This window comes from Lichenostomus cassidix, chromosome 3, assembly GCF_008360975.1.
Source record: "Lichenostomus cassidix isolate B80296 chromosome 3, HeHo_3.0, whole genome shotgun sequence".
NCBI classification, from domain to species: domain Eukaryota; kingdom Metazoa; phylum Chordata; class Aves; order Passeriformes; family Meliphagidae; genus Lichenostomus; species Lichenostomus cassidix.
Genome location: NC_139483.1, coordinates 3543430 through 3561634, shown reverse-complemented (window position 1 = coordinate 3561634; position 18205 = coordinate 3543430). Strand labels below are relative to the sequence as shown.

The window sequence follows — 18205 nt, the reverse complement described above, 5'->3', positions numbered from 1 at the left end:
TGTCCCATGGCAATCAATTAAAGTGCAAATGTCCAGCCAGCTCTTTCAGGACTATTTGAATACATTAGATAGTATAGCCAACACCTTAATTGACAGCCCGAAGATGGGAAGGGAGGAGAAGTCCATTCAGAGAAGTCAGAACTGTTACTATCTCAGAAGAAATGATCTTTTTGCACTCTATAAAGAGCCTTCAAAGTGCTAACAAAAGGATGTAAAGGCAGTGTCCCAGGAGAATCAGATTTCAATCACAAATTCACTGTTTTTTAGCACATATCCCTTATTCCAGAGACAGAAAAAGATTTACCATGGTCCAAATACAACTCTTAAGCCTTTCTGCTCTCCAGCAGTGTGTATATCCTTTCAAACAGTTAGCTGAATATTACAGAAATTTTGTCTGCAAATTTCTTTTTAAAAAGAGGACACCTGGCCAGGTGTCTAAACTGATCATTCAAAGCTTTTCTAATTGTGGCCATTTGTGCAAAAAGGTTTCTGAGCTCTACCACTGGGAGAAATTTTTCTTCTTTACAGGCTAATTCAGACTGTCAACAAGTCATTTAAATCTCACAGTCTGTCTCCAAGTAAACTATCCCCAAAATCCTTTACAACTTCCTTGTTGCAAGTGATTGCAAAAAAGCTAAAGTATCCCTTCAAAAAACAATCTCCAAGTGCAAGGGTGTGCATAGAGGGGAACATGCAAAAAATTCTGTATTTATGTGTGTTGATTGTAATAGGGCTTCCCTTGTTGGTGTGAATGAGATCCTTCATCCTGCTGTTTTAGCTGGCTGTGGCTTCTAAGTAATGAATAGGTGATTAATTAGGATGTTCAGGATGGAAACAGGATAGCCAGCAGGGCATTTATTAGGAACAACTACTTGATGAGAAATGCCAGTAGTGTGCCAACAGACATAGAGATGAGGTTAAAAGGCTTTGGCTCCTGGCAGAGACTGAAGCTGAACTGGTTGAGGGAGAACACAGATTCAGAACTGAAAATTTTTCCTAAGTGGTGTGGTTTCTTTTTTTGTTTTGTTTTGTTTTGTTTTGTTTTTTGGGTTTTTTTATGGTAGTGGTAGGAGAATTGACTTATGTCAGCACATAGTAATGTTATTATGCACTGACATAAGTTAATTCTGTTACCATTAGGAAAAGAAAAAAGGAAAAAGGAAAAAAAAGGAAAAAAAAACCACTCAAGAAAGACTGACTACTGGGTCATCTGATCCTTGTCTTGGGTTATGTAGGAAATAATTTAGAGAGCAAAGCTGAGATGTAGACCTGCACAGGCAAAGACCTGCTATTACTTTATCTGCCCTTTTGACTCAAACCCTTCCAGCAGCAACTGCATGACACCTGATAACCTCAAAGCACTGCAGATTAAATGGTACTGTTAAGTCAGCAGCTGCTACAAGACCCAGCATTCAGAATAACAGATTGATGGGTTAAAATCCTGTGAGTCAAATGCCATTAGAGAAGTGGATTTGAGTGTATATATTTAACAAGAGTGCATTATTTTTATTTTCAAATGTTTTTCTTATTCTAGTATATCCAATATATGCAGTGATGTTATGTGATAAACTTTACAAAATGGTAATTCCTGCTTGTTGATTTTGTAGTATTAATGTAGATATTAATGGATATTATCTAGCAGATGTAATTGAGATATTCTCTTATTTATTTTGAAGATAAATCAAAGAAAGAAAGGCCTTTCTGCATGTAATGAGGTATTTGCACTTCAGGATGGTAGAAACACAAGACAGGTTATTTTCCTAATGTATCCATCACTCAATAATACACCCACTTGGTCATCTGTTATTCCTTACTCCCAGTTAATTTTCCATCTATCCCTAAAGTCTAATCTGGTGGGCACTGAAGCCAATGGGCACATTCCCACTGCCTTCAGCAGACACCAAATCAGGATCAGGGGGGCTTTTTTCCCCTCTAATTTGCACTAGATTTAAACCAGGACTGATTCTGAAACCTCCACCTCATCATCCTACTACATTCTTCAAAGTGTGATTGGTACAGACACAGTGAGCCCATAGCTCATTTGGCTGCTTGTATTTCTCTGTTTTCTCTTGGTCTGATATTGGCCCTCAGAAACACTCAGCCAAAAGGAAATTGAGGCACAGGAATTTAGGGAAAATTCAGATTTCAGTCTCTGCCAAAGGTCCTGTACATGTCTGTAGTCTGCAACATATGCTCTCTAGGAATCCAACATTTCTTTTTCACTTTAAGCAAAAGAATTGGAGAAAAGACCCCAAAGCAGATTGGACAGGGACAGCTCAAGGAAAAAGGGTCATCAGTATTGGTGCCAACTGTTGACTCCATCTGCTGCAGCCATGACCCATGAAGCCAAGAGGAATGAAGAATGATTATTCAATTAATATCCTGAAGTGGTGACTAGACGTTACTTCTCTATTTCCCCCTTTGAACAGTAAAAATCAGATATCCTCCAAAGTGATAAAAATCTGAGTATAAAAATGAAAACTCCCCTCAATGCAAAAATTATGTTTGTATTTATAGTTCCAGTAAACACATCCTACAGTCATTAAAAACTCCATCCCGAAATAGGTCAAAAGGGAATAGCTTGTGGGGTAGATATACAAAAGATATTTATTTTCAGTGCTGTAGGTACTGATTGCTGACAGCCACTGATTCCCAAAGTATCTCCAACTGATACAAAAGTCACCAAGGATGTGCTGTTGAATATCCTAGCATCCCAGACCTGTGAGGGCAGCTTTGATCTGATCTATGTCAGATGCACAAAAAAAGAGACAGGTAGGGAAATATCTTCCTCAAATTACTTAACTCAGTGATAATTTCCCAGAGTAGCTATGTAGCTTTACATAAATTAATGAAGCTGTGAGGGATACAAGACAAAAAAAAGAAGAGACTGGCTATTAAGTAGAATTGCACTTCCTTTTAATTTGAATTTGAAATGCTTTTTAAAAAACCCCACACCAATTTAATTTGCATAATCTCCATAAAAACAAGACCAAAAAAGCAGAATAATTTGGCTTATAAAAATACACATGCCACAATATATAAAAAAAAAATGCAATTGGAAATGTTAGATGAATACTGCAAATTTAGCTGTAGGATTATCTTTTGTCAGTGCTTTTTCTATAGTGATGGGCTTTCCCCCCTACTTTTATGTATATTCATACAGCTATACCAATCGCACTAACTGTATTAAAATTACTGAAAGTTCCTATCCAGTAATCTTGACACCAAAATGTAATTACAATGATACATAATAAAATCAACAGGCCAGAACAGGCATAAAAGAACGTGCTAATCCATCAGCACAACACATACCTATCTGTGTATATCCATGTTTTCACACCGATGGATATGCACCGTTCTGCAAGTATTTCTAATTTCTAAGGTAATTAAGTGGCTGCATAAATCAGCATAATCCATTTCTCTTTAGGACAATCTTGCTAATTTAAGCAGTCAACATTCTGCTTTTTCCTCTGTTTCCAGGCTCGTGTATCCCTGCCTTTCTCACGTGGCTCTCCTTTCTGCTCCTGTGTGTTTTTCTGAGGAGAGCTGCATGCTCCTGCAGCTCCTGCAGCTCCTGCAGGATGTTCCTGCAGATGGGATCAGGATGGATAGGGGTACCAGCAGGTTTGGAAGGAGCAGCAGAGGAGTATAGGGAGCTACTCTGCTCATAAAAGGAGGTCCTTCACAGCACAGAAATCCATATGGAACTGGAGAGGATCTCACTGAGGACCTCCAGGTGAGGCCAGCAGGGATAACAGAGAGGGCTGTGGTGGAAGGCTGTTACAAAAAGCTTGGTCAAGATTAAGTGGATGATGCTTTCTAGAAAAACTAGAAGTCTCCTGAATGGAAGCTTCTTACTTCATGGAAGTTATCTAATCCTCTGTGCTCTCCTTCTCTTGTTCCTCTGGCCTTTCTTCACCTTTTACCTATGCATCATTTCCATTTCATCTCATCCACAAATTCTAAACAGGGACACTTGTTTTAAACAGCAAAGTATGAGGACCAAGAAAAAAATCCTCTGAACCACTGTCTGATCAAGCTCAGTGTATTTAAGAGTTTGTGGAAGAGTTTTGCTACTGTTTTCATGGTGAACAAATCACTGCCCCTGTTCAGAATGCAAATGACTCAAGAACTGCTCTATTCACACTTTTTTACAGACAGAGTCACTGAAGAATTGTTATTATTTCCCCTTCATCTTCAAACTAGTTATCGATTAAAAGCGATGAAGTACTGCCCAGAGGCTCATAACAGATTATGACATTAAAAAAGTAGCCTTGGCCAGTCTTACCATGCACTATTTATTATCAGGGATGGTTCACCCTAATTTTGTGTTAAAAGCAGAGATGACTGTTGTAATATTGGCAATAATGATTAACACTGCTTATCTCGACCGAGGCAATTAATTTCTAGATTTTTTTCTGTTTGGTTTATGCTTCATTGAGTGGATAGATTTTAGCATAAAATAATCTTTACTCACCTCCTTCTTCATTCAGTTGACCCCCTTCTTCATTAGTATCATCTGTCAAAAAAAAAAAGTGAAAATAAAAGATTACTAGGAATGAATACCAGCAAACATCTAAAATGAAATATTCCATATTTCAAATTGCCCATCTCTTAGTTTGCCTCCTCCTGTTTAACATTTTGCAGTGAAATCTGGAGCTAGATGGGAAAGAAGGTTTTGATACTGGTTACTAGCAGACACAGGAAATGCAGGGAATAAAGACATGGAATAAAACATTGCATCATTTACAAGATTCTGGAAATTAAGACAGGTATAATAGGAAATTCCTGTTATACCTGTCTTAATTATATTCCTGTCTTAATTACATCCCTGTAATACCATCATATATTTCCTGGGATAACAGGAAATTCCATTCTCTTTCCTGCAGAGCTCTTGGTTTACTTGACAAGCTTCAGTTTGCTTTGTTTCTCTGGAACAGCTGGCTGTGCTAAGAAGAGAACTAGCTACCCAGAAGTCATATCACATAAGAAAGTAACTAAAAATTTGCCAGACAGGCAAATTGGTTTAAGAACAAAATGATTCTGTGAGGGTCTAACTTGGGCTAGCTAGAAACAGAACATTTTTAAAATTAAGATGAGCGATAAGGAAAGCAGATTCCTTTTGCAAAAAGTTACATTTTGGTAACAAAGGAATTTCTTACAAGTTGTTTTGCTGTGTTCAAAAAGAAATTATTAGCCTTAGTTAACATCTGGGTAATTCAATGTTGCAGAGCCTTAATCATTTAATGGAGAGCTCGCTGATCACAGAAGTTTTTGTCAATTTTGTTCCTGATTCATACAGACTCCATTTATATCCTTTCCAATGGAGTTACTGAAGGACTTTAACCAGAGCCTGTAGTGACAGGACAAGAGGGAATGGCTCTAAAGTGACAGAGGGCTGGTTTAGACGAGATATTGGATGTTGTTCTTCACTGTGAGTGTGGAGAGGCAGCAGAACAAGTTGCCAGAGAAGCTGTGGCTGTCCCTTCCCTGGAGGTGCTCAAGGCCAGGCTGGATGATGCTTGGAGAACCTGGGACAGTGGAAGGTGCCCCAGACCAAGGCAGGGTGGGTTGGAATTGGATGGTCTCTAAGGTCCCTTCCAACCAATAATTCTATGATTCTATGATTGTGCAAATTCTCCAGCAAGCCCACAGCTTCTGTCTGAGACCTACTATCTTCCAAACTTGCGTATGTGCATATTAAGACTGACCACCACAGGAACCCAAAGGAGCTTTGCAATATAATAGCAATGCTAATGGAAACTAACAGCAGTATTTAGGTCCAGATTTGCAGGGCTAGAACGTCACACCAGAAACTCTGCTGAGATCCAAATGCTGTGACTGGCTGTGAGGATTAGGTGCTGCTCTCATCAGGATTTGGAGTCTGAAACTTTATTCTAAGTAACATCAGAGCAGAAAAATTGGTTAAAAATAGAGGCCCCCACTGGGCATTATAATTCATTATAAGCATGAAAGTCATGAGTGTGAGAATTTTCATGCTTCTGGATCTTCAGTACATGGATCTGCATCCATCCTTCTCCCCTTTCCATCTCATTCAGACATGATCTGGAGGGCAGAACTTTCAGAAAGCACTAAACAACAGCAGATTACATTTCTCTTGAGTACACTTTAGTCTGGCCCAAAGGGCTGAAAAAAGTCATTGTACATTTTATTTCCTTCTTCCTTATTCTTCAAATGATTGTTTTGGAGGTGAAAAAGGCACATAGGCCTCTCCTATACAAATATAGATTTGTACACACAACCTTAAGGAGACTAAACAAGTAATTTTTGAGATAAGAAAATGAAAAATCTTATTAAAGCCCATGGGAATTCTGTCATTGGCTTCAACAGAGCCAGGATTTTCAACTGGAGTTCTGCTATTCTTCAACAAACTGCTCAGTCAACATTTGGTTAACACAGAGATTAATAATTATTCAGTTTCCAATAACATGTTCTTTCCATGGAAGCGTTTATAATGAAACCAGCATGATAAAATTTCAAATTAATCCAAGACTTGACACTAAATCAGCAGAATATAATATCTTAACATACATATATCACCTGGTCTTCTGTGGAAGTTCTTAATTACAGTTCTGTAAGTGACTTGGAATATGAAATTCCCAAAGCAACAGAATAGCTTCTAAGCTGGTGATAATGGACATAGACAAGAAATCTGATGTTATTAAAAAGTAGGGAAGTCATTATGCAATATAATTATGAAGAGGCAAGGACTGCTTTTGTGAACTAATTGTGAATTAAAGGCTGGGTTTTTTTTCTGGGAAAAGGAACCTAAGGCTTCCTGAAAGGCAGTAAAGTCTCCACATCATTTCTGAAAATGGAAGTTGGTCTCCCAATCACTTGGTGACATGATCTCGGAGTCATTGTGGTGCCTTTGAAAAATTTACCCCAATCTAGATATGAATGTGAGTTTTACTTTGGCACACAGCAATTCCCAGCAGCTTCATGTGTCTGTAATTATTACTCTCACACTCTTAATCCATCTGGTGGAAACGTTTCCCTGTTAAATATAAAACATTCTCTTTCACTGACCTTGGTGTGGCTGGCTGAAGTGATAAACACCATGTTTAGCTGACAGAGCTCTATGCCAAAACCAATTATTTGAGCTAAAAAACAGTGGTTTAGAAGTCTTTATCCAAAAGGCATCCACTTACCCCCTGAAAAAATATTAATGACAGTTTCATTGTTATTGGTTCTTAAGAAGTAAAAATGTTTTTTAATGAAGTTAGACATGCCTAACAGAAATCAAAATCAGTGCCAAGATTACCATAAATTAGGTTTGTTATATCTAGTTTTGTTTGATGGGCTTGTGGGTTTTTTTTTAAATTTTCCCTATACGTTTTCTTACCCCAAAGTTTTGCTTTGGGATTGACTGTCTGTGGTGCATATTTCAAACCAAAACAAACCTTTCAAAGCAGAAGCCTTTGAAAGGTTTGTTTTGGTTTGAAATATGCACCACAGACAGTCAATCCCAAAGCAAAACTGGGTGAAACCACAGAAGAACCTAAGAGTGAATCTTTGACAGTAGGAAACATTTCCTTAAAGACATATTGTCAATATTTCTTGTCCAAACTCCCCCACTGGAAAGACCAAAGGTGAGATCCTCTCTACTTCTCACTCTCACTTGAGAGCTTTGAAAAATAATTGACCAGCAGAACATGCTCTAGTGTGTGCACACATCTACCCACTTGGTCACTCCTCTGGCTGGAGAAGCAGAACAATGACCTTTCACATGACTTCCCCACTAAAGCCCTGATTTTGGGAAGTTCTACCAAGATGACCCTGCAAGAAAAGGAAAGACTGACCTTGCAGCCTGGAATGAGAGGAAAACTGACAGTGACTACCAGAAAGGTCAGCCCACCCCAAGAAAAGTCACATCAGCATTTAGAAGGCTTAGGATACAAGAAAACCTTGTAATCCAAAATTTATCATATGGTTGAGAGCGCAAAATTTTCCAGTTTATAAATTGAGCTATAGTACGTAAAATTAGGGTATTAGATGGGTGATGTGTAGGAGAACAGTTTCCACCCAAGTATAAAATAATTTACAGTTGAAAGACAACCTGTGATTGAAAGTCTCCCTCTAACTCCCACTGGGATAGCTACATCTCTAAAGATCAGAGAGTTTTACACTTGGGAGAAAGTTGCTCAGAGCATAAGCCTCTGTGTAAGGCACAGGCTCCCTGCTGGGGTCATGTGCCAAGTGATGCTGAGGCTCCTTCATTGCCCTCTCCCTCGTTATCTGCCAGGCTTTGGGAAACAGAATAATTACACCATATCTGCTCTTACTGGAGAAGGGGATGCCACCTTCTGTCAGATCCTTTTGTTTTGCCTTTTGCCTTGCTGGTCAGGTTGTTTCCCTGACTCCCTAGTTGTGGCATACAAGAAAATACAAGCCAGATGGCTAAAACCATCAATCTGTGTAAGGATTTATGTTAGGAACAGAGAGGTGAAAGGCTCTAAATACCACTGCTAATCCCCAAAGCCATTAAACTTCCTCCTCCTTGTTTCTCACACTTCCATTTGCATTCTCCTTCATGCGGAGAGCCAGCGCTGCACAGGCATTTTTTATTTTTAACTGTGGGCATTGAGAAGCTCTGACAGGAGAGCCAGCTCCATGCTGCAGGAAGCTGCTGCTTCATCTGTGTTCAGCTTCTGCATCCTGGGCTGCTGCCTCTCCCCTATTTTACGCAGTTCCCTGATTTCCAGATGTTTCCCTATTTCCAGTCAGCCTACACGTCTCAGTCTGCTCCTCCTTGCAAGTGTGGCTCCATGTATTGACCATAACCAGGGGAGAGCTGGGAGAGCACTGTGGAAATGCACCAAAAATCCCCTCTGCAGCCTGTATGAACATGCTCTGGCAACCAGCAGTGAGATGGGCAGAGCTGTACAGGAGGCTGAAATAACAAATTGGTGATCATACTGTTGGTGTCTTAAAATAAAAATCCAAACCAAAAGACACCCACCCCCCCCAAAATTTCAGCACTGAAATGTGCATCCATTCTCTTGAGCTCGTTTGTTGTGCAAAAATAGGGGTTTGGCTGGAGAAGTTCCTAGTACCAAGCATTTCCCTAGCTTGTATTGCATGATCTGCCCACACAGTTTCCACTGGGATAACAGAGGAGGAGCAGCAAGTCAGACTCACACCTTTGAGGAAAATGGATCGCATTTTGGGTCAGTCTTGAAAAACTTTTTGTATTCAGTCTTGGAGCAGCCAGTAGAGTGGATCAGGGTACCTGCCTGATGCAAAACATCTAAACCATGATAATATCTGCTTTCCAGCAGCTGAAAAGACCAAGTTGGTTCTCAGTCCCCATATTTCTCTCTCCCACACCTGCCTTTCCAAAATTTTATCCCAAAGCTTCAACCACCCAACTGCATAATCACCTTCACAGCCTTAGGGAGATTTATAATTGTATCTCATATCTATTTACAATCCCTAGCAACTGAAAATACCTTCTTTTGGTGGCTTACAACCCCTGCTAATACCCAAAAGGAGCTTCACGACAGTTTACAGGCTTTATGTCCACCTCAGCACAAGAGGCAATGCTGTAGCACAGTGAGCCCCACAAGAAAGGTTTTGAAGCCCAAATGTACATATGAGGCCTGCAAAAATCCAGGATCTCACAAGCTCTTTTGGTTGTTTTGATTCCTCCAACTCAGTTCTCCACTGGGGAAATGTAAGAGAAAATAGCACAAAAAAAGGCAGCATTTTCTTTGAGGAAAAGCAGGTTTGGAAATCTCAGGCAGATGAGATGAACTAAAACAGGCCTGACTCATTTTTGCTCTCCTAGTAAACAGTTTTATTTTCTATAAAACTTTCCCTCATCCTCAGTGCTCCTAAGATGAAGTGGAAAAAAAAAAAAAAAAAGAAAAGGGTAAAACAAAAAGATCCTTAACCAAAAAAGTGCATTCTTCTGCTTTGGAAATAAAAATGATACTTATTTTGGTTCTAAAACATTTCTATCCTTTAATCACACAATCCTGCATAGAGAGCAGCAGGCACTCTATAAACCTCCACCTGATACTGAGCAAGTTTAATGAAATTTTTTAGTCTGATTATAAAGGAACTGCCACTGATACACTCTGTACATCCTGGCCACACTGCTGTTTCCTTCCTGTGTTGCTTAGTTACACCAGTCCCACCACACCAGAGCCTCACAGAATGTAGGATGTGTTTGTAGCTTTGAAGTCATATCAAATAGAAATCCTTAGCACCAATCTCCGAGCTAGGCACTGGGTTTTTTTTTGGTCACCACATTGATGACCTCTTTTATGAACCATATCACTTGATCTGCTGTAAAATACCACACAAACCACATGAACCTCAGCTGCATACAGAGACTATGCAGTAGCTGCTGTTCCCACAGCCAGGAACAACTGGCTGTGGACAACCTTATTCCAGTGAAGGAAATGGTGCTCACACCAGGATCAGATCTGGATTTCTATTTTCCAGATGCTTCTGCCTTAAATAAAAGGAGCAAGGCCCTCCTCAGGGAAACAGGTATCAAGTTTAAAAAAATGTCTTCCTTGTTTCCTCTCTGCCTTAAAATACTGAAAAACAGTTTTGTTCACACAAGTGCTAAATTGGATGCTAATCTAGTGGTCACACACCAAATGGCACATTTTGCATATGGTGATACATTTGCAAATACAAGCTTCTAACAACATCTCATCAGTAATGTACAGCAGAGGCAATCAAGTAAGACAAACCCAAATTTAACTGCATCCTTGGAAATAAGAAGCAGTTGAGCACATGAAGTCATTTGGGGTGTGTGGCCTGAGAGGAGAGGATATTTTTGATGGTGACATAAAATGCACTTGGAATGCTTTCCATGAGATGCCACAATACCCAACAGAGCAGGAAGGAAAAATCCCTGTACACAGATGTAGCCACATAACATATTAAATAGAAAAAGCTGCTTGTTTTGTGGTGCCAGGCGTCCATGTGTGAAGGGCTGAGTACAGAAGAGAACAGCAACACACTTCCCTATGCCAGCCTCTCCATGAGCCCAAAGTTACACACAGGCCATGAAGATTAATAGCCGTCATTGCATTGTCTGTTGGGTGAGCTAATAAATTTTTATACAATATTTAAGACCTACAGGCTCTGTAGCACCTCATAGCAAGTAGTGTCAGATCCTGTGTGTTGGGTGAAAAACTACTTCCTTTTGCTTGTTTTCATCTTGATTCATCATTTCCTGGGACACTTTGCACTCCTTGTGTCACACAAGTAAATATCTGCTCCATCTTCACCTTTCTAATTACCAGGCTCATCATCCTCCTGGGCTCCCCATGCTGTTGTCATGCACAGCAGCCTGATCCTTGCTTCTCAATGACCCCTGTGCCTTCAAGGGCATTCTCATCCACCTGCCACTTTGCTGTTTCCATGCAGCTCCTATCCAGGTGTCTCCCAGGAGCTGGAAAGCTCAGGGATTTGGAGTGAGAGGACAAATACATAGAAACAGCCATTTTCCCAGACTTCTGGATTGATTGCAGGCTCTGTTGTCAGTCTCACAAAAGGAAACAAGAAAACTGTCTACATGATCAACAGAAGCAAAGAAGATGAGGCTCCATTTAGCAGAGCAGAAGCTCCTGACAACAGCACTTTTATAGATTCCGGTCCCATTGCTGATCCCTGTCCTGCTCCAAGCTGGGACACTGCTGCCTTCAGGAATGGGGAGGCAAACAGTTTTCCAGACCACAGTGAAGACAGTATCACAAGCCTCTATCAAACCATGTTTTTAGGTGACCAATACTTGCAACAGGCAAAGTCTAGAGCAATTCTCTGTCAGCAGATGGCCAGGGAATAATTCTGATGGCATAACACCAGGAAGTCTTATTATGATACAAAAGGAAGGGGGAAAATATCCATTAATTTTTTTTTTTTAGGTGCTGGAAACCCACTGCCATGCTAGATGATGCTGGGAACCCTTTTTTGATCTGCATATCTCCTAAGATGCTGCAAACAGTATCTGAAACATCAACCATAAGCTCTGTCCCCCAAGCACCACTGCTGAGCTGCTGCCTGATCACCCTGCTGCACTAACACTCCCAAAATGGACAAACCCAGTGAGTGGCAGGACTGGCACAGTCTTTACCAAGGTAAATAGAGACAAAAAGTCATAGAAAAATTTTGTTTTACAGTCTTATGAACACAATTAGCTTGCTCCATGGGAACTATGGGGTTGGGGAAGCAAGACAGCAAGCAGCACCTTACAAGATTTGTGAGGGAAAGCAGTGAAGAGAGTAAGACAATGGTCTGACTGCTTCAGTTTCACCCTGTGAGATCACAGGCATTCATCAGCTGTGAAAACAACATCTTGGAAAACCTGCAGAGAGATGGGAAAAGCAGCTGCAACCAAAACCTTCAGGATGGCCCTTATTGATCAGGAGGAGAAAGCCAAAGGGATATCAAACTGCCCCAAATCTCACTCCCCAAGGGACATTTCTGTGGAGCCCCAAGCTCTGGTGGCCTTTGTACACCAGCCTGAACCAGACAGAAAACCAGAGCCTTGTGACTTATGAGGCAAATCACTGCCCAGGTGAAACCTCCCATAAAGGATATTGGGCACTTCCAGTAAACTGCTTGGCACCTCTCCACAGAGCAGAATAAAGCCCATGAAAAATATTTTGTGGAATACATTCAGATGATGAATTACAGCAAGGAATTGGCTCATGAAGGCTGCAAATGCAAATAGAGAGGCTAAATTTATCAGATGAATTACCCATTTGATACTGGATTACTTGCTAAGGGCTAACTTATGACTCCTTTGCTCATGCAGAGGACTGCTCCAGCCCCAGTGCAGTCTGCCACAGTAAGCAGAGAGAGAGAGATGCTTCTCAATACCAGTATGGAAATTACAGTCCCTGCTTAGGAGTTCACTCACGTATTAGTGCAGGGATTGGCCTTTCTAATACAAAGCCCTTCATTCAGCCATTTAGACAGTTTTCAATTTGATTCCAAGCCTGGCAGATCTCTTAACAATGAATTTCCTCTGCAATTGTAATATATTTGCACATTTTATGCACAAGCGGGATGCTGCGCATCCTCCTGAAGTAATAGGAGAATTATTATAAGGCAGTAGCTCTTATCCATATGGTTTGGATAGGAGAAACTGTTTTCATCAGCCAGGATGAAAGCAGAAAACACATTAAATATCATAACCTGGAACAGAGGGAAGAGAAAGTTTTCTCAAGATGAAGCAATATCTCTCTCTTTTTCCTAACACTAACTGATGTGGCTCAAAAAAGAAAAAAAAAAAAAGAAAAAGCTCTTGGGCTCTGCATCCTTTCATTAGCTCTGAAAGGACATGAGTGTAAAAGCATGCACCTTCCATCTATCAACTGGCCTAATAAAAGTGCAAACATCCTTTCTCCAAAAATTTTTGCAAGGTTTTAGTGAAGTAATTTTGTTACTCTATTTAAAGTAGCAAGAAATGATATAATCTTGGATGCTGCAGCTTCACAGGACATCCATCTCATAGCATTTTTTTGTCTAAAAAACATTTCCAGAAAAAATGTTTCTCCTCTCCAGTCCACTGATAACAGGTGGTAGATTTAGAAATACTTTAAGCATTACAATTGAAGATAAACCGTTTATAATATATGACAGACACCATGGAAAAACAGCATTTGCCAAAGGTCCTTACAAGATTGTCTGTCTGACATATTAAGTAGCTTTGTGTACACAGAATATAGGAGGAAAAGAAAAAAAGGTATCTTTGCCTCCAGCTGGCAATTGTTTACAAATACTCTTAATTTTCCTCCTATGTATAGAATCCTAGAACTATGTATCACTCCGAAGTAAATGTTGGCAAATCTAGCTTTTCAAGGGGGATTCCACTTTCTGGTAAGTCTTATATGTAATATAAGACTAATATGTATATTTACCAGTAAAAGTAATGCTTAATGTCTGGACTCCATGTAGAATTCTATTAGAAAAAACAGTGCATTCCAAGAAAAAAAAATGGTCTGAGTAGCCTTTCCTGGAAAACTCACTCATACTACTAGTAGCAATGAATCCAGCAATGTAAGAACTACACATATGAGCCAGAACTGCAGGCAAGGATATTTCATTGGCCTGAAAGATATTCTCTCAGATTAAGCAGAGAGAATGTTCCAACACAGGTGAAGAGAGAATAGCTGGGCTATCTCATTCCACAAGGAGATAGGACTCAATTCATAAAAAGAAAAACCCATCATTGTTCCACCTAATATATAAAAACAGTGATCCATCTTAAGCAAATAAAGTTGTTTTTCTACTGCACTTTTCCTATTAAAATATAGGAAATCTCAGCAAAACCCCAGAGGATTAACAGAAAATTCTGCATGGACCTTTTATGTAACCAAACCAGGATTTTTCTGGACAACACTGGCATGAGAACCTGTGTCTGAGTTAAAGATAAGTGGTGCTCTGCTCTGCTCCCTTGGAGCATGCTGGCTCTGGCTTGGGTTCTGTAAAGGCTACTGAGATTGAATCAGAAATGCTGAGATAGTTACAATTGCTCTGCTACTGCACAACTTTGCTACACTGCTAAGAGATGATATTACTTCAAAATCTGTCTCTTCCCCCTATATACTTAAAGTTTGAAAATGACAAAGCTCTTGGCAGTTGTCTTAATATCAATATTATTACTTGACTAATTTCTTCGGCATTCCTCTTGCAAAATAGGCCTAATGATATGTTCAACTAATGGAACAATTTCCCTATATCTATATTCCACTTACTCTAATGCACTGAGGTGTAATTCTAGCTTCATTTCATTATCACTTGTCTAGCTCAAGCACTTGCAAGTCTTTTTGGATTTATTAATGCACTGGGTTTAAAGCAATAACTATTTATGTATATAACTCCATGAATATATTCTTCTTTCTAAGCATTTTTTGTCCACAGCTATTAAAACAGATATATTTCATGATGTTTCTGAGTGCAATACACATTTTTAAAATGCCTTGATGTTTTTTCTCTAAGCTTAAAGCAATAACCCAGTGTTATTCTCTCCTGTGAGTGTTTAGATAGTGGCCTATCAATTTAAATTTAGGGCAAGTCTATCCTTAAAGACTTGCATTTCAATAAATTAATAGATTCACTTTAAGTCAAAACAAAAGCACCAGTTTCATTATTTTCTTCTGCAGTGGAAATATCAGTAATTTACTGCCAAAGGCAGAGACAGTTGCTAACTCCTTGACACAGAACCATGTTAGCTAGGTCCTCTGGACAAGCAAGCAGTCCTGCAGAGAGATGGGATGTCTCTACAGCAGGAGAGTCTGCTGATCACTTGTCCAAGTCTGCTGTGTTAAACACAGATGGCAATTCACAAGACACCCCAAAACAGCCACAAAGGGCAGGTATAATGGTCATCTGGTGATCTCCATCCAGACCTTCACTGATGTTCTCACCAGTTTAGGATGGGGCTGACTTCAGCTGACATCTGTGGAAGTGGGGGCACCCTGTGGAGAAGTGTCAATTCAAGTTGGCCAAGAGAGCCTGAGATTGGCCATTAATGGTTAGGGAACTCCTTAAGAGAGATTTAGGTGTTGACCATTGCTCCAGCCACACTACAGAGTGTCCTTTGGGAAACATGTATTCCTCCTGCCTCTCCCTGTCTCCTCAGAACCTGAAGATCTAAATACACTGAAAAGAAATCACTAAAATAAAAACCTCCTCAATCCCTGACTACTGATCCACCCACAGGAAATCCTTCACTTAATTAAGAATAAAGTTTTAGATGCTAAACTGCTTTCTTTTAAGGCTCTGGCTCACCAGACAGTGGATGCCCAGTAACATTAATGCATATCAAAATCAGAACCATTAGTTATGAGAAAATTGCAGCGAGGAGTCTATGAGAATGGGTGCTAAGGTATTTTGATAATCTATACCAGATTATGGATGCTGCGAATCAAACTTTCTCTGGACAGCTGCAAACTTTGGATAAACCTTTTGCACAGCCACATATGCAGAACACTGGATTTAAAGGGTCCCTATCATGACCACCTCTCTGTGGTCACATTTCAAAATCCCAGTTTTAGTCAGAGCAAAAAAATTGTAAAACATTTATGTGCATGAGAAAAAACATACTTTTAAAACTGTGGCATGGCTGATCATCTACATAATGGTAATGTAATGCAATTACATGTTTTTCTATAATGTAAGACCCAGCCTCCCAGGTTCTTTGTAGACAGGAGTTCAATCATGTCAGGCTTAAAAAAAAAACCCCAAACAAAAAAATCTTACACTTTGCTCTCTTTCTGCCTTTGGGCTTGTCATGCGACATGCAACATGAGAGAAGCATCTCCTTCTCTCTCAAGTTTTCAAGCCCCAGTGGGTTTTACATTTATAGAAACAATACCAGGCTTTAAACCATGATTTCAAAGATCTTCATGATGAAAGTGAGCATTAATACTCTTGACTGGTTGACAAATTGATGCTATATTCTCCTCTCAATCTGAAGGGCAGGGACAGAGCAACAGGGCAGGGCAGCAATGTAGGCAGGGTACTAACACTTTATCCTTTGGGTTGGGTATGCTGACAAAAAAAAGAAAATCACACAATGAATGGATTAGACATGAATGCAGCTTTTTGAAATGCATGTTCAGTGTGGTCCAGACAAAAATATTATTAAGTGGTTAGACATCATTCGATGCTACCTGAATAATTCAGTAGGTCTTTAAGTATCAGCTGCCAATCATTGCAAACTGGTAATTACAGAGTCATCTACAAAAAAGCTTTTTTCTAGTGAGATGAGACACAAATATCACAATTTCCATGCTGCCAGACAAAATGAGAGGAAAAAACCACTGTGGCTACAGTGACAACATAATCCTGTGAAATTAACGGGACTCTGAACACACCAAAGCTCTGCTTTCTATTACTCCAGGGCCATTTCCACTAGACAGACAGCATGGGGAGTACTGGGTGATAAAACAAAGTACTAAAATCTGGATCTGTTCACACATAGTGAGACTGATGTCAGCGTAAAGCAAAATAAAATGGGAGGAGTTTTAGAGTTAATAAAATCATGGAGCACAGATTTCCAATGATATATGATAAAAATAAACCACAGGCTTATAGGAGGAGGGGGATTAGCAAATTTACTATCTACCAGGTTTCCTTGAATCTAAAAAGCAACCTCCTGTGTGAAATCCAAGATGAATGGCTAACATTTCCCAAGTGCTCCAGTGAGAGCCATCCTTCTCCCATTCATTCTTGCACAGGGACAGCTCAAGTTTAAAGTCCTCATTCAGACACAGTTGGGCTCTAACCCCTGTGGTATCTTTTCAGACCCAGAGAAACCCTACCAGCATTCTTAATGGAAGATAAAAGTGTGTACAAAGTGTATGGAAAAGCAATATACACCAGGAGCTATTTACATTAACACAAATCATTTTCTTCTCAAGAGTCAAGAGAAACAGCACCACGCACAAAGTTTTGGGAAGAGATCTGGATACAGTGTGGAATGAAGCAATTAGCTGTACTGAGCATACAAAAGCAGTATTACAAGTAGTTTTAATGGTTCACAAATTTTAAATGTCTGCATTTGTCCAGGACCAGAGCCTCTGTGTGCAGCTGATCTTTAAAGAAAGTTCACATTTCAATATTTGGCTTTGGAAAGGAGAAAAGATGCCAACTGTTGTCTTTTTGCTGCATCTTTTTTTAAAGTCAAATGGTACTTGATTACGATACCTACCTAGAGGGAAAAATTCACCCATTTTCTTCTTGAAAATTTTGTAGTCAACCTCCAAAAAGACACAGAAGATGATACGATCAACCTGTAAGAAACAAAACGACTCACAGTGAAAGGATCACAATCATCCATATTGGCAACAATAGTCAATAAAGGCAAAGAAAATTTTCAGCCAACATGCTTTTACGCTCCAGGCAAACAAGAAAACATCATAGAGCTGCATGTCCTAACTTTATTGTGCATCTGTGTTGTAATTTATAAAATAACCTTTGCAATCTCAACTCACAACTATATTCTTTGTTAACTGCCTCCTGCTTATGCAAACTGCTTCTGAGCACAGTATAAATGACTTTTGGCATTCCAGATGAGAACTGGGATGCAATGTTTGATGAAAAAGTCACATGGGGACTTCTAACAAGCATACAGAAAAGTAAATGGGTAAGCAAAGAGCTCTTTTTCCAATCCTTGTCCGACAAACCTATTTGCAAACCCATTTAGTAT

General features: G+C 39.7%; 1 protein-coding gene across 6 annotated transcripts in view; it reads right to left on the bottom strand.

Moving 5' to 3' along the window:
* Window positions 1-18205, bottom strand: part of MACROD2 (mono-ADP ribosylhydrolase 2) — an 824802-nt gene that overhangs the window by 63482 nt on the left and 743115 nt on the right. For all 6 annotated transcript variants that reach the window (XM_085054069.1, XM_085054070.1, XM_085054073.1 and 3 more), the window contains exons 9-10: window positions 17708-17789; window positions 4478-4519 (exon numbers count right to left, since the gene is read on the bottom strand). In XM_085054069.1, the coding sequence (XP_084910195.1) occupies window positions 4478-4519; window positions 17708-17789 (124 nt within the window). The remainder of the gene's footprint in view (window positions 1-4477; window positions 4520-17707; window positions 17790-18205) is intronic.